Source organism: Taudactylus pleione, unplaced genomic scaffold, assembly GCF_031769625.1.
Source record: "Taudactylus pleione unplaced genomic scaffold, aTauple2 ptg000685l, whole genome shotgun sequence".
Lineage (NCBI taxonomy): Eukaryota > Metazoa > Chordata > Amphibia > Anura > Myobatrachidae > Taudactylus > Taudactylus pleione.
The window spans coordinates 304,845-321,904 of record NW_028285087.1 but is presented as its reverse complement, the minus strand read 5'-3'; the positions used below and the strand labels follow the sequence as shown (position 1 = coordinate 321,904).

At 49.9% G+C, this 17,060-nt stretch overlaps 1 protein-coding gene across 1 annotated transcript; it reads right to left on the bottom strand.

Moving 5' to 3' along the window:
- Positions 1-14,221: 14,221 nt before the first annotated feature.
- Positions 14,222-16,802, bottom strand: ADRB1 (adrenoceptor beta 1). The gene has a single exon (XM_088456047.1). The coding sequence runs from the start codon at positions 16,580-16,582 to the stop codon at positions 15,422-15,424; it is 1,161 nt and encodes a 386-aa protein (XP_088312173.1). The 5' UTR covers positions 16,583-16,802; the 3' UTR covers positions 14,222-15,421.
- Positions 16,803-17,060: the final 258 nt, after the last annotated feature.

The following is a 17,060-nucleotide window of genomic DNA, read 5'->3' as shown; positions in this document are numbered from 1 at the left end:
CACATAGCGATGCAAAATCCACAGTAAACCAAAAAAAAGGGGAGCTAATTAAAAGATGATGACATTATTGTTACAATAGGCCATAACCACCAAATTGTGGCCAAAATAAAACCCCAAAAATGTACGCTAATTGATTGTGTAATCATGACATTAGCAGCTCTGATTTCCACCTGCGTACGCTTTTGTGCTATCCCAATAAACTGCTTTCCAAACACATACCAAGCCGGATTTCAATCCAACACTAATTACTTTACTGACCAGCCGCGATTAATCGCTGCACCATCGTGGAGTCCCGGGACGGAGGAGAAGGCCATCGCCAATGTGGTCGAGTAATCCTGACCCTAAGCTGTGCGAGCATTTTGAAGGGAAAGCGGATGTTCCAGTGACGTATGAGACGGTCCGAACACATTTGACGTTCGCATCTGCTAATGTATGTACGCCCCAAAAACGCCTCGCCACGCCTGCGTTTTTTCATCTCCACCCCCGTCAACACCCAAAAACGCCCTGTTCTGTCAATCACATTTGACATGTCACTTCCTGTACGCTATTTTAGGAACGAGAGGAAAAAAGGTCGCAATCTGCCGTACGCACATGCGCAGTGTAACACCGACGCATGCGCGGTTAGTCAACATCGGAACGCAACGAGCGTACTGTTATTAACGTGCGGCTCTGAATGAGGGCCATAGTTCCATCGCATGCACCTATACTGGTCTTTACATTAATAATAGGAATATTTCAAGGAGACAGAAAAATAAATAGGAACAGCTGGAAGTTGTCATAATTGTACATTTCTGGAACGACTTACAATGCGCTAAGCGCACGCCCGGGGAGGGTGAGTGACAAGAAGGGGCGGCAGGTGCGGAATGTCACAGCTGGACAAGGAAGAGAGGTATATGGACGCTATGGTGATAGAAAACGTTTAATAGCAGAAGTGGTATAAGGTAATGATGGAACCTTGCCATAAGAATCCTGTAGAGGTTATGCAGTCGAGAAGCCGGCGGACCTAATACTGACAGTAGGCTTCCCGAGTGCTTAATCCCGGCGACGGTTAAATGACAGACTTCTAAATGTAGATGCCTGTCATTTTACCGACGCTGGGAGACCGGCGCCCGGCATTTTGACCGAAGGGACGCCGGGCGCCGAGCGGGGACAGCCGTGCGGGGGGGGGGGGGGGGGAGTTAGGTTTAGGGTTCCCAGGGGGGATTTAGGGCTAGGCAACTCCCCGGGAGGTTAGGGCTCGGCTAGGGAGGTTTAGGGTTAGGCACCCCCCCGGGGGACTTAGGTTTAGGCGGTGGGGAAGGGGGGGTTAGGTTTAGGCACTTAGAGGGGGGATTAGGGTTAGGCACTGGGGGGAAGGTTAGGGTTAGGCTGTCTCTCAGGGCTGTGACTGCTTGCTCTTAGGGATGTGACTGCCGGCTCCCAGGGATGTGACTGCCGCCTCTCAGGGATGTGACTGCTGGATCTCAGGGACGTACTCAGTGGCCATTAGTGGGGAAACCACTTTCCAGGTTATGATGGATTATACTGGAAAGCGCCTAAGTCTACTATAAATTCAGTGTTTCCCAACAAATGTGCAGCCAGGAACGTGGTTATTACTGTTATATATTGGCGCGCAGCGCTCTGTCTCAGACACAAATCCCAATGCAGCTAATCCAGATATATATAAACTGCTACAATTGTGGTTCCAGAGCATGAAGTGTGAGTGTGTTTATCCTGTGTGAGGCACGTTCCATCTTTATAACACAGCACAGTTCATGTCATGTATTATGTAACACAGCAACAGTAACCTCCATCCTCATACTCTGCTGGGGAATGGGTGACCCAGGGCTGAGATTCTCTGAGCACTCTCACATGTACAGAAACGTGTAGATGTAGAAGCAATGCGCAGATTCCCGATTATCAGGAATCTGTGTGTGTGCAGGAGCTGTTCTGCGCATGATTGACAGGCAGATGTGTTTACTTGGTGGGGCGGGAACGGCCTTCATCCCAGAAACGGGGGCGTCGCCCACATTTTCCGTGAGTGGCTAGGCCAGGATCTGCGTCCATGGTTGCAGATTCCTGGTCCCACATGCCAGCCAGCCTGTGTTAGTTGAAACTTAGGACCAGAGCGCTCGCTCTGAATCAGGGCCCTCCTCCATTAAAATGGAGCGTCCTCCTGGACGCTCGTATACCTGTGGGTGACCAGCCACAGCATATACGTGCGTCCAAAAAGATGGGAACGCCTCCGTCTGGCAGGCATGCCCCCGGCACGCCCACCAAAGGGAGCGTGCTGTCACTCACCATCGACAGCACGACCCCTTTGGTGCGAGACCCGGAGCGACAGCTTGGCTGTCGCAGTCCGGGTCTCGCACATGCGCACGACGGAGCTCCCTTAGTCAGCTGGCAGGCGCTGTCCAACATCGTGACCATCCGATGAAGTACAACAGCATAAACATCGGTAACATCGATGCAGATCAGGCAGCCATTCAGCATATCCACACGCAGTAAGCTCTCATGCTGAGAGGTCGTAATAGTTAATTTATGCACGCCCAGCATTTCAACGGTCAGACACGCTTGCGTTTGCCTAGCCACTCACTGTTACCTCCCCCAAACGCTAACTACCTGTCACTCACTTTGCGAATGGATCCTCTGTGCGGGTGTGAACGCAAAACAGTCACTGCGCATGGGCAGTGCAGCTAACATAATGAGCAAACAATCGCTCGATCTGCGTAAAAATTGGCATTGCGTACATCTCTGAATCACGTCCTCTGTCCGTGCGCATATGGGTTGGGTGGAGCATGTGCAGTTTTATCGCAAGTATCTGCAGATATCCATGATGAGATCCGTCCGCATTTGGACTTACATCTAAATCAGAGTCAGGCCTAGTATATGTAAGTGATTAATTCAGTAAGAAAGAGAAAACATGGCTCATGTCTATATACAATGACCAGTATGAAGCAAAGTGAGAGTATGTCCAATGAGGAGCAGACACGGGGGGTCATTCAGACCCGCTCGCGAGCGCAGGACGCTCGCAAGCGGGTCGATGTTCCCCCAATGCGCATGCGCACGACGGAGGGAGCTCCGTCGTGCGCATGCGCGACACCCGGACAACGACAGCCAAGCTGTCGCTCCGGGTCTCGCACCAAAGGGAGCGTGCTGTCGATGTTGATTGACAGCATGTCCCCTTTGGTGGGCGTGCCAGGGGCGTGGGTGCCTTTGGTGGGCGTGCCGGGGGCGTGACTGCCACATGGGAACGCCTACCGTCTGAAGCCGGTCCCACTGACATCAGTAGTGATGTCAGTGGGAGTGATTTTGGCTCTGATAGAGCCAAAATCACTTTTGGGCTTGCGGCAGCGAGACCCTACCGCAGGGTCTCTGTCGCAAGCCCGATGGTCGCGATGGTCTTGACCATCGCGACCATCTTTTTGGCCGCTCACATATGCTGTGGGTGGTCACCCACAGCTATGCGAGCGGCCAGGAGGCCGCTCCATTTCCATGTAGGAGGGCCCTGATTCAGAGCGAGTGCTCTGGTCAGAGCGGTCCGGCTCTGAATCAGGCCCACAGTGAGTGTATGTCAAATGAGGAGTGGACACAGTGAGTGTAAGTCCAATGAGGAGCGGACACAGTGAGTATACAGTATGTCCAATGAGGAGTGGACACAGTGAGTGTATGTCCAATGAGGAGTAGACACAGAGAGTGTATGACCAATGAGGAGTAGACACAGTGAGTGTATGACCAATGAGGAGTAGACACAGTGAGTGTATGACCAATGAGGAGTAGACACAGTGAGTGTATGACCAATGAGGAGTAGACACAGTGAGTGTATGACCAATGAGGAGTAGACACAGTGAGTGTATGACCAATGAGGAGTAGACACAGTGAGTGTATGACCAATGAGGAGTAGACACAGTGAGTGTATGTGAGTGTATGTCTAATGAGGAGTGGATACAGTGAGTGTATGTCTAATGAGGAGTGGATACAGTGAGTGTATATCTAATGAGGAGTGGACACAGTGAATGTATGTCTAATGAGGAATGGACACAGTGAGTGTATGACCAATGAGGAGTAGACACAGTGAGTGTATGACCAATGAGGAGTAGACACAGTGAGTGTATGTGAGTGTATGTCTAATGAGGAGTGGACACTGTGAGTGTATGTCTAATGAGGAGTGGACACAGTGAGTGTATGACCAATGAGGAGTAGACACAGTGAGTGTATGTGAGTGTATGTCTAATGAGGAGTGGATACAGTGAGTGTATGTCTATAATGAGTGGACACAGTGAATGTATGTCAACAATAAGGAGTGGACACAGTGAGTGTATGTCTGTAATGAGGAGCTGACACAGTGAGTGTATGTCTGTAATGAGGAGCTGACACAGTGAGTGTATGTCTGTAATGAGGAGCTGACACAGTGAGTGTATGTCTGTAATGAGGAGCTGACACAGTGAGTGTCTGTAATGAGGAGCTGACACAGTGAGTGTATGTCTGTAATGAGGAGCTGACACAGTGAGTGTATGTCTGTAATGAGGAGCTGACACAGTGAGTGTATGTCTGTAATTAGGAGCTGACACAGTGAGTGTATGTCTGTAATGAGGAGCTGACACAGTGAGTGTATGTCTGTAATGAGGAGCTGACACAGTGAGTGTATGTCTGCAATGAGAAGCTGACACAGTGAGTGTATGTCTGTAATGAGGAGCTGACACAGTGAGTATGCACTATGTTGATCGACAGCTTGCCCCGTTTTGTAGGCGGGGTGGGGGGGTGGCCGAACAAACGGAGGCGTTCCTGAAGGACCGCCTGACGTTTGGGGGCGGCCCTACTGACATCACCAGTGATGTCAGTAGTGAGCTTCTGGCTCTATTATCTATTATCACTGGGGCTTGTGGCAGACGAGACGCTACCACAAGGGTCTCGTTGCAAAACCGATGGTCGTGATGGTCGCGACCATCACCAGGCCGCTCGCAAACAGCTTAGCGAGCGGCCAGGAGGCCGGGTTTTTAAAACAAAGCGGCCGCCCTGATTCAGAGGGAGCGCTCACTTTTTGCGAGCAGCTCTGAATCAGGCCCATAGTGCATAGACACTGGATGATTTATTGTACAGATCCTTCGGAAATCGACAAATTGTTTAAAAATGTATCTAGTGTGTACCAATCTTTAGTGAATGTCCACTGAGGAGCAGACATAGAGAGCGTATGTCCAATGAGGAGCGGACATAGTGAGTGTATGTCCAATGAGGAGCGGACACAGAGAGCGCATGTCCAATGAGGAGCGGACATAGTGAGTGTAAGTCCAATGAGGAGCGGACATAGTGAGTGTATGTCCAATGAGGAGCGGACACAGAGAGCGCATGTCCAATGAGGAGCGGACATAGTTAGTGTAAGTCCAATGAAGAGCGGACATAGTGAGTGTAAGTCCAATGAGGAGCGGACATAGTGAGTGTAAGTCCAATGAGGAGCGGACATAGTGAGTGTATGTCCAATGAGGAGCGGACACAGAGAGCGCATGTCCAATGAGGAGCGGACATAGTTAGTGTAAGTCCAATGAGGAGCGGACATAGTGAGTGTAAGTCCAATGAGGAGCGGACATAGTGAGTGTATGTCCAATGAGGAGCGGACACAGAGAGCGCATGTCCAATGAGGAGCGGACATAGTTAGTGTAAGTCCAATGAGGAGCGGACATAGTGAGTGTATGTCCAATGAGGAGCGGACACAGAGAGTGCATGTCCAATGAGGAGCGTACATGGGCCCTCATTCAGAGCCGTACGCTCTGAGCAGAGCGCACGCTCTGAATGAGGGCCGCCCTCCATAATTCTGGAGCATCCTCCTGGACGCTCGTATAGCTGTGGGTCACCACCCACAGCCTATACGAGCGTGCAGTTTGATGGCCGCGATGGTCGTGACCATCGCGACCATCGAAACTGTGAGCCGGAGCCTGCGGTTGAGGTTTTCAACCGCAAGCTCCGGAGTGATTTTGGCTCTATCAGAGCCAAAATCACTCCTACTGACATCACTAGTGATGTCAGTGGGCCGGCTTCTGACGGTAGGCGTTCCCTTGGGAACGCCCCCGTCAGGGAGGCACGCCCCCGGCACGCCCACCAAAGGGGGCGTGCTGTCAATCAACATCGACAGCACGCCCCCTTTGATCAGACACCACGAGCGAAGGACTTTCCTTCGCTCGTCGCGTCTGGCGCATGCGCACGACGGAGCTCCCTCCCGCGTGCGCATGCTCAGTGCAGACCATCGACCCACTTGTGAGCGGACAGCCGCTTGCGAGTGGGTCTGAATCAGGGCCATAGTGAGTGTAAGTCCAATGAGGAGTGGACACAGTGAGTGTATGTCCAATGAGGAGTGGACACAACACATTATATTAATGGTATGTAGTGGTCTTTTGAAGGTTCATAATGTCGGTAAAGCCTAGGTCGACCCCAGAACATAGGCAACGGGAGATCGACAGGTGTAAAATGCTCCTTAAAGCATTTCATGCACACCAGCAGTAGAATTGTGAATATAAGCATTTCACACTCAGCGTGTATAATGACCGGGGGTGAACCTCCATGTGACTTGCATCGAAATGGATGGTGGCAGCACAATTATTGCTGGTGCACATATCAAGTAAGAGTAACAGTTATGTGTGAGTACTGCAGACTTTTGGAAGGTGACGATTGCCATTTTGGCCACCAGGTGGCACTTAAATACATTTATTTTTATTTTATAGACTAAGTAGCAAGTTAGCACCATACAGCAACTCAGGGGCCTATTCATCATCGATAAATGGCCCGGTAACCATGCAGAAGCACTAGTTTCCGCATATTTTACTTACCGGGCCATTCATCATCAGGGTTTATTCAGCAAACTCCAAAAACTGAAAGTTTTCGGAGTTTGCTCACGAGAACAAGCGCCATCTTCAGGCGGCACTTACTTCATATCCCCGCTCCTTCTAATGGGAAGGAGTTCCGGGGATGCGAAGAGGGATCCGAGCGGATCCCTCCGCCGCCTTCTCACAGACTCCCTGGTGGCTGTGCGCCAACGGGGAGGAGGTGAATAACGCAGCTACATCTGTAGCTGCGATACTAACCGAGGGGACAGCTGCTATTCAGAGCAGCTGTCCCCGCACTGGAGCAATGATGAATTGCTCCAGTGTAAACTATGCCCTGCTGCGGGTTGGATACTATATCATCGGAGGCCGTGTGGATGAATCGGAGGCCCGCAGTCTTCAGACTCCTGACTGTACAGCAGAGACTCGGCCTGATTCAGAGATGCGCACAAGGTCTGTCAGTTGAAGTGGAGCAATTTTTTGTGAGACACAGGAGACAGGCGTCTCTGCGCACAAGGCATCCGCTACGTCAGCAGCATATTTTCGAAAGTCCGCTGAGTATGAAATCGCAGTTGCGACGGGATATTCGTGCAGCTCGGAATCAGGCCCAAAGTAATGAAACGCAGAGGATCACAGTCTTACAGCGGTACTAAAGCTCCGCTAGTCATTTGTATTCTGCCACTAATGAAGCTCACAGCAAAACACTGTCTGTCTCCAATATCAAGTGATGAGTCTATGAGACTATGGCGCCTATTCATCAACACTAAAATAACGTTTTTAAGGACATTTTCCTAAATTAACGTTATTTTAGTATTCATGAAGATACTTAGCACAGTAGATAACACTGATATCTCCTTGCTAAGTCCCCCTGCGTTAATTTCCACACTCCCCATACATTGGTACATTAGTATGGGGATATGGAAATTATGGTATTCATACATAATTTTCGCAATTTGATGTAGTTACTATTCGCCACTGTGAGGGGCGAATAGCAGGTAACACTTACCTGCTTACAGCTGTGCAGGTCCCCTGACGTCTCCCTCCGGCGCTCTGGTGCGTCCTCTGGCTCCGTCTGCTATGCGGTCATGTGTTCTATCAGCAGAACACAATAAAGTTTAGAAAAAAAAAATTTAGTTTTTTTTCTAAACAGTTCTGTGTGCTGCTGGGAGAACACATGACCGCATAGCAGACGGAGCCGGAGGCTGCTGCGCGGGCAGGTAAGTGCTGGACACGCATACCTCCCAGCATGACCCTCTCCAGGAAGGACACAATACTCTGGTCCTGGACTTCCCTGGTAAGAGGCGGGGCTGCAGCGCAGTTCAAAATTCAAATAGGGGAGTCACACCAACTGTCATTTCACACGCTGCCACACATCACTGGCTGGGACTCACTGGCAGTTGGTGTGAATCCCCTATTTGAATTTTGAACTGCGCTGCAGCCCCGCCTCTTACCAGGGAATTCCAGGACCAGAGCATTGTGTCCCTCCTGGAGAGGGTCATGTTGGGAGGTATGGACACGGGGGAGGTGAGTGGAGGGGGGAGGTGAGTGGAGGGGGGGGGACACAACCTTACCGCATCTGTAGGCAGTGCTGCGCATGCGCTGGTTTTGAAGATATAACAGTGCATGCTCAACACTGCCTACAGATGCGGTAACTTAGTGTAGATAAGAGATAACTATTTCCCGAAAAGCTGTAATCGCAAAAATGACAGCTTTTCGGAATAGATAGTTATAGGGAGGAGGAATGATGAATTCCTCCGGTAATTAGGTAGAACTCCATGCGAGCTCTAAACCTAATTACCTCCAGGGAAAGTTTAGTTATGATGAATAGGCCCCTATGTCAGCCGTTTCCCTCTGCACCATTCCTTCATTCACCTTCATTGTCTTTTGCATGTGACTTCTGCCAATCTGCATCTACAAATAAACAGGTAAGTTGGTGCAATCTGTTGTGAGACAGAAGAAGTTAGGCAATGCAACAAGCAGCAGCAAAAGAATGCGGTTAAATTACCGCCGCCCGGAATCCCGATAGCAGAAGGCTGACCCTGGACTAAAGATTAGTGTCAAAATGCCAGCGCCTATCTTTAGCCCCATGCCGAAATCTCGAAGCCCAGCATTCCGAACGAGGTAAGCCGGGGATAGTTAGGTTGTAGCTGCCCGGGGGGGGTTGGGGAGAGTTAGGTTTAGACACCCCAGAGGGAACTTAGGGTTAGGCACCCCCGGGGAAGGTTAGGCTAGGGGAAAGGGGGTTAGGGTTAGGCACCCCTGGGGGAAGGTTAGGGTTAGACACCCCCCTGGAGGGTTAGGCCTAGGGTACGGAAAGGGGGGGGTTAAGTTTAGGCACCCCCGGGGTAGATACATTTACTAAAGCTCTTAAAACAGACCAATCAGATTGAAGCTATAATCTATATATAGTGTTCTAGAACATGATAGACATAATCTGATTGGGTGCAATGGGCATTGGGTTTGCTGGGTGCCATCACTGGGTCCTGCCAGGGCCGGTGCAAGGTGTCTAAGCGCCCTAGGCAACATTCATCCAACGCCCCTGCTCCCTCCAATACAATTCATAATTATGCTTCATATTAGTGCCCCCAATACGTAATTTGCCGCAGAGCAGTGTTCCAAATTCATAATATACTATATAGAAATGCCCCAACTAATATGCCACACAACAGAGCCCCAAAATCATAATGCGCTTCATAACACTGCCCCCAATTCATAATATGCCACTCATCTGTGCCACAAACTCATTATATGCCACACAGCTGTATCCCCAATTCATAATTATGCTACACATCAATGCCTTCAATACATAATATGCCACACATTTGTGCCCCCAATACATATGCCATGCAGCTGTGCCCCCAATACATTATACAATACATCTATACCCCAATATATATTTATGCCACACATCTGTGCCCCATTATATGTCAGCACCCATTAACTCCCCCCCGTCTGCAGTAATTAACACACACACACACCCCTGCATCAGCCTTGGTCATTAGTAGACCTACCCAGGACTGACAGAGACATCCTTTTTTTTTTTGTGGCCTCAGTGGTGCCCTCTTTTTGTGGCCTCAGCGGTGCCCTCCAGTGGCTGGCGCCCCTAGGCAGCCACCTAATGGTAGCACCGGCCCTGGGTCCTGCCCTGTCTTGGTGACGTTGTGATGTCACATGTGCCGGGGAATGGGGTTTGTCTGTACTATGGAGCTGCTTTCCTGAATTACATTACTTTGTACCCTTGTACTGTCTTATTTGCCACGTTTTGGGGCTCAGGATGATTTCCCCTCTTACATGCAGTTCGAATAGTTTGCACCCTGCAGAGTTAATGTGTGACATCAGCGCAGTGCCCACAAATTGCAGTTTCTAATTACATTGCGCAAGTTGTTATGATGTTTTTGGCAAAAATATCCCACGATAGCAGCGGACTGCACACTATGGAGCTCGCCCTTCTAAACTATTTCTTCATTCAAGATGTTGTCAAGGTTAATATGAGCATTTAGCATAAGGTGAAATATTCATAAAGGAAAACCAATAAACTCACACTTATAGCTTAACCTCAAGTTCCCCATAAATGACTTTCATGATAGATAGTTAGATAGATAGATATGAATGAGATAGATAGATAGATATGAGATAGATATATCTCATATCTATCTATCTCATATCTATCTATCTATGAGATAGATATTAGATAGATAGATATATATGAGAGATAGATAGATTATATATAGATATGAGATAATGATATAGAGATATAGATTGATAGAGGATATAGAGATAGATATGAGATAGATAGATGGATAGATAGATATAGATAAGTGGGAAAAATAGATATGAGATAGATGATAGAAAGCTATAGAGATAGACAGATAGGGAAGGAGAGAGAGATGGATGGATAGATAGAATGAGATAGAAAGCTAGATATAATGGGGATGGAGTCAGCAACCCGGCAGTCGGAATGCCGACAGTTTAAAAACCGGCACCGGAATCGTGACATCAGTCGGGATCCAGACTCCGGAATCCCAACCGCAGGCATCCCGAAGCTAAGTATTGGAGGACAGGCACTAGGGGGAGGGTTATGCACAGGGCCGGCCCTAGCCCAATTTTTTCGGTAAGCGAGTATATTTTTTGGCACCCCCCTATGCAGTGCCCCTTTTACAGTGCCCCCGGTAGTGGTTCCCCCCTGTACAGTGCTCCTTGTACCCCCAGTAGTAAGCCCCTTATATAGTGCTCCCAGTAGTAGTCTTCCTATGCAGTGCCCCCAGTAGTTGTACCCCCTATGCAGTGCCCCTTATATAGTGCCCCAGTAGTAGTCCCCCCTGTGCAGTGCCCCCAGTAGTAAGCCCCTTATATAGTGCCCCCAGTAGTAGTCATCCTATATAGTAGTGGTACCCCCTGTGCAGTGCCCCTTATATAGTGCCCCCAGTAGTACTCCCCCCCTATGCAGTGCCCCCAGTAGTAGTCCCCCATGCAGTGCAGCTATCAGCTCCTCCGTCCGTCCGTACGTACTCCCGGGCCGCTTTGCACTATGGGAGAGACGTCATGACGTCTCTCCCATTACCCAGTGCGGGAGCCGGAAGTTGGCTCCGGCAGTGGGCGCAGCAGCCGATGAGAGTCTCTCATCGGCTGCTAATTACAACAAACACACAGCTGCCGGCACCGGCGGCTGTGTGTTTGGCACTGTGTAGTGCTGACTGAACTCCGTCCGGTCAGCACTACACGCGCGGTGCAGCCTGTGTCACAGAGACACAGACTGCCCGCGGCCCGCAGCTGAGGCGCCCTCCACTATGTGGCTCCCTACTCAGCTGCGTACCATGCGTAACTAGAACCAGCCCTGGTTAGGGACTAAGGAGAGGTTTAGGCACTTAAGGGCGGGAAGGGTTAGGTTTAGGCACTAGGGGAGGAGGATAGGTTCAATCATCTGTTAGTGTCGGTATTATGACAGCCGGCAGATAGACCCACACTTAAGCTGTCAAATCAACACCTACAGGGTACTGAACATCTCTGAGGAGTCCAGGGTGTATGAGTGTACCCAGGGGTGAGCTTCGCTGGTCGTGGACTTAGGAACCCCATTACCATACTATCAGTTTATATATACAGTAAATGTATGGATTTATTAAGTTACTTATATAGCAACATAATATTCTGCTGCACTTTACAATTGAGAACAAATATATAAATGAAATATTTGGGGCTAAGGGCCTGATTCAGAGCCGGACGCTATGTGCGGACGGTCATTCCAAAAAAGGGGCCGGCTATTTAAATTGAGCGCTCGCTCTTTGCGGTTTGTTGACGCCTCTATGTCTGAGCGAGCGAGCGAATGAAAAATGCACACGTCATCTCCGGTATTTATTAGATTAATCGAGTACATCGAAAGGCATCTGAACTGCTCGCAGCGCTTGTGGTAGGTTTTTCTTACCGCTGTCACTGCGAGCAGTTCAGGCTAAAAGACAACCAAGTGACGTGGTCGATGACGCTCCTTTACTAATTATGCACTCCCATTAAATGCCTTTTCACCATTTGGCATGCCTGCATTCGGATCTCCACTCCCCGTTTTCAAGCACCTTCCCCTGTTACCACCCACAAACGGTACATTCTGTCAATCACAGCCCCTCGCTGTTTTGCGACCGCAATGACTGGTTTGCGCATGCGCATTACGACCCATACCCATGCGCAGTTGTGCGAACATCGCTCAGAGCGAACGAGCGGCCGCTTACGAGCGGCTCTGAATCAGGCCCTGAGTTCTTCTATAATGGAATTACTGTACATATTACACAAATGTTGAAATGACAGCTAGCATTTTTAGCCACTCCCACTTTCACCCTCATTTTGATCCTAAAAAAAACAGCCCTGTGACACCTCCTATACTTTGCTCACGGGCACGAATAGCCTGCTACCGTATACTGCCCTGCTATTTTATTGTCACTTTTTGGGGGTCCAGGACGATTTTCCCACTCTCACATGAACTTCACATAGTTCACACACAAAAGCGTTAATGCGCATCTTCCATACGACGCCCACAACTTGCTGATTTTAATTGAATAGTTCTGTTTTGATCTTTAAAATAAAAAATCTCTCACAGTGGGCGGAATTCATGACGTATCACATTCTGAATGCGAAGCATCCCGCCACTCATCGCAAGGATAACGTTGTTTATTTTAAAAAATCATAGAGGGCAGCTCTCCCGTGTGAGCTGTCCTTTGCGACAGAAGGATTTCTGGCTTTAGGACCCGGGAGTCCTTCTGCGCATGTTTCGAGTGATACGTGTACCACGGGGGGTGCTGGGAGGGAGCCGATCGGATCCCTCTCAGGGAGAATTGCGAATATAAGCCCATAGGCTTCTAATGGTCAACGCCATCTAAAGATGGCATTGCCCACCGCATCCAAGCCCCAGGATTTATCGCATTTCGGAGCTTGGTGAATACGTGGTAAGCAACCAAACCTCTGAATACGTCACTTTCGGAGATTTGACAGCAAAATCTGCATTGATGCATCCCACCCAAAATGCACAGAACATTAACAGACGACTTCGCAATACGGAACGCCATACAGCAATTCCCCAATGCCGATCCGCGAACTCCGATGATCGCCGATTTCTCCGGGGATCGACCAAATACAACATGTTAAAGATCCCCAACTCTCCAATTCCAATCATTTTTGGGCTTAAATCAGCGAGTTGAGATTCCCCAACATTTGGATTTTGCAGATCACTAGACCCAGACATCGGCAGAATCGGGAATTGGCCCAATTAATTGATGATGTACAGTATGGGCCCCATTATGGATAAAATCACTGTGCAACCCAGGCATGATAGAGAAAGACCGATAGACCGATAAACTGATGTTGCAAAAAAAATAAAAAATTATAAATACGACTAATCTATTGTTAAAATATAATGATAATAATAATTATTAATATTATAATGCACTTGTCCTATCTTTTTCTTTCTATATAAATATTCAAATTGTTTACAATAGATCAGATATAATAATTAAGGATAATATAAAGAAAAACCACCAACTCCATAAAGAGGTAACAAGAGGTTGTTTGAGAGCTGATTATTATCAGTACTATAGGATCTATAAGGGTGCAGCATCTACATATACTGTAGCTGCCCCTGGAAATAGGCAGTGATGGGGTTAATAGCAGAACCGCACAGCGCTATATTGTACTGTATTCTTCTGCATTATAACTGGACGCACTTCATTTCTATACACAACATTTCCCATAGACCAGGGGTCTTCAACCTTGACCCTCCAGCTGCTGTGGAACTACACATCCCAGCATGCACTGCCACCTTTTTGATATAAGACCCCTGCCATAGACAGACTGTGACATAACAGGCGGCCTGGCTTGAATTTACCATTGGTAGGAAATATAGAATAAGAAAAGGCTTTATCCAAATTCTAGTTCTTTTATTGAAAGCCTGACCAGTCGCTGTGACAGACAACACACACAGGGAGGGTTGTGCTACACACCCCATTGGTGCCCCTACAAGGTTCAGCAGACACAGAAGACAATGAAAGTGGTCATTTATATGGTTGCCAAATTATGACAATACCCCATAGGGGTATAACCTGGGGAAGTGATGCAGATATAGAATTCCAATAACTTGCTGAGGCATTTTTTTGCAGAGGGGTGGGTGAGAGGGACGGAGGGGAGGTAAGACTGCAGGTAAGGGGTTAAATTGTGCATGGACTTTCCAAAAAAACCCAACAAAAACTCAACCACTGGTTTTATTTAATCTAACCCAGCTGGGGTGGAACTACAAGTCCCAGCATGCCTGTCAGTGTGCTGAGACTTGTAGTGCCACAGTGGCCGTGGATTCACTCCACAGAATATCAGACGCATGATGCAGGTGAATAACCACTCTGTGATACATTGTATAAGTTTTGTTGCAACACTATAAAGTAGGAAAGTCCCAAAGTTAACCCCTTACTTGCCTGGAAGCCTGTTACTCAGCCGTGTACCCCCTGGATGTGCTGTATACACCGGGTCAGTGCCCTGTCTGTTTAATATAAACATATTATATAACTGTGAACATCGTGCACAGCCTGAGGTAGAGGATTTAACGTCACCAAATAAATTACATGAATAAAAATACATCCTTTTTAACCCCATGTTTGGGCAATAGAACAATGCAGGAGTTAACTCTTTCAGAGACTATTTTATAAACGAACGCCTATATCCCCTGCCTCACATTCATTCTGCCGGGTGAAATATAACACACTGTAATAAAGAGACTTATCAGCAAGTCCTATAGAAATAAGTGCAATCTTCACAGGAAGGAAAAGTACATAGGCACAGTGTCTGTGGGGCATCCAGTGCCAACATGGGAGGGGTACCCGGAGCCATGGCAGATCACACCCGTGCATGAGCTCTCTGGGAGGGGGTTGCTGTGCATGGGTTCTGGGGCACCCAGACCTTACCCTATGGGGTGGTAGACTGGAATCAGCTGACTGAGGTCCATGGAGGTTCTACAATATCCCTGAGTAGACCCATCCTCCACAGGGGGGCTTCCTGCAGCCGGTCAAGTGCTTTATAGACCTCCAGAGTAGAGGTGGTAGTAGCTACCAGCCCTGGACTCCCTGTCTGCAGTGCCAGCAGGACCCTTTGAACAGATAAGGAGTCTAGGCTGGGTCCAGGGACAGCTGGGTCCCATTGCAGTCAGACCAGGTCCCCAGTGCATAGGTATCCAAGGAGTTGGCAAAGCCACCAGAGCAGCGGGACAGTTCGCCGGTGGCATGCAGTCTCCTGTCCGCCTTCCTGGGGCAGCAGAGGAGCCTCTTGAAGGCTTTCCTGAAATCCGGGCTCCTGCAGTAGATGATAGGGTTGAAGGCGGAGTTGACATAGCCCAACCAGTTGAGGAACAGGAAGAGTTTGTCTGGGATGAGGTTCCTGTAGAAGACGTTGACCACGTTGGCCAGGAAGAAGGGCAGCCAGCAGAGGGTAAAGGTGCCCATGATGATGCCCAGAGTCTTCAGGGCCTTCTGCTCCTTGGCCACCAACATCTTGGAGAGTCTCCTCCTGCTGGACCTGGCCATGCTCAGGCCTTGGTGGTGGTGGTAGAACCTGCCCTCGCACCTGTCTATCTTCTCCATCTGCTTCTTGGCTTCCATGAAGACCCGAAAGTAGACGAAGACCATGACCACCAAGGGGACGTAGAAGGAGATGATGGAGGAGGCGATGGCATACGCCCGGTTGGTGACGAAGTCACAGCAGCCGGGGTCCTGGTAGCAGCTCAGGGCCGCCGGGTCCTCGGTGTCCCTCCACCAGTGCATCATGATGGGCAGGAATGAGACCAGGGCGGAGATGCCCCAGACGGTGCAGACGATGCCCTTGGCCCGGGCCTTGGTCAGCAGGCTCTGGTAGCGGAATGGCGATGTGATGGCGATGTATCGGTCGATGGCGATGACGCAGAGGGTCTCGATGCTGGCCGTCACGCACAGGACATCCACCGAGGTCCAGAACTCGCAGAAGACGGAGCCGTGAAGCCAGCTGCCGCTGATGACCAGGGTGGCCCCCAGGGGCACCACGAACAGGCCCATGATGAGGTCGGCGCAGGCCAGCGAGGTGATGAAGACGTTGGTCAGGGTCTGCAGCCGCTGGTTCCGGGCGATGGCCGCGATCACCAGGACGTTGCCCACCAGGATGAGCAGGATGATAGCGGCCATCAGCACGGCCATGCCCGCTGCCCACTGCTGGGGCAGCTCCGCCGGAGGAGGGTGCACGGAGGACGGGCAGCTGCTGCGGTTCCGGTTGCAGTCCGGGGGCACCCAGCCGTCCCCCATGCTGGACGCGGAGTCCGGGGGGCGTCGGCTCAGGAGGGGACGGGGGGCAGCTGGTGGAGCATGGGGTCAGAGGAAACCCCCCGGAGTCACAGGTGGTGGCCCAGTGCCTGGGATGCCCGCTGTGCCCGGAGACTCTCTGGCTAATGCAGCTGCTGCTGGGACGTGGCTGCTGCTCTCCCGGCGCCGGCTGCTGCCTCTGCTCCTTCTCCGCCTCCTGCTCCGGGATCAGCAGCAGCAGCAGCATAACTCTGAGCGGAGCCGCTTCTCCCGCTCCGAGCTCTCCGACCCTCCCCTCCCGCACTCACAGCCAATCAGCGCTGGGCAGGGGCGGGGAGAGGACACGCCCACCTGTCAGATTTCTACAGGCGTTAGGTCAGGAGGGTGAGAAGCCACTAACTGGTGACGTCATTACACAACTCCCAGGTACTATATAATATATATATATACTGTACTTTCATTATACATATCCCAGGTACTA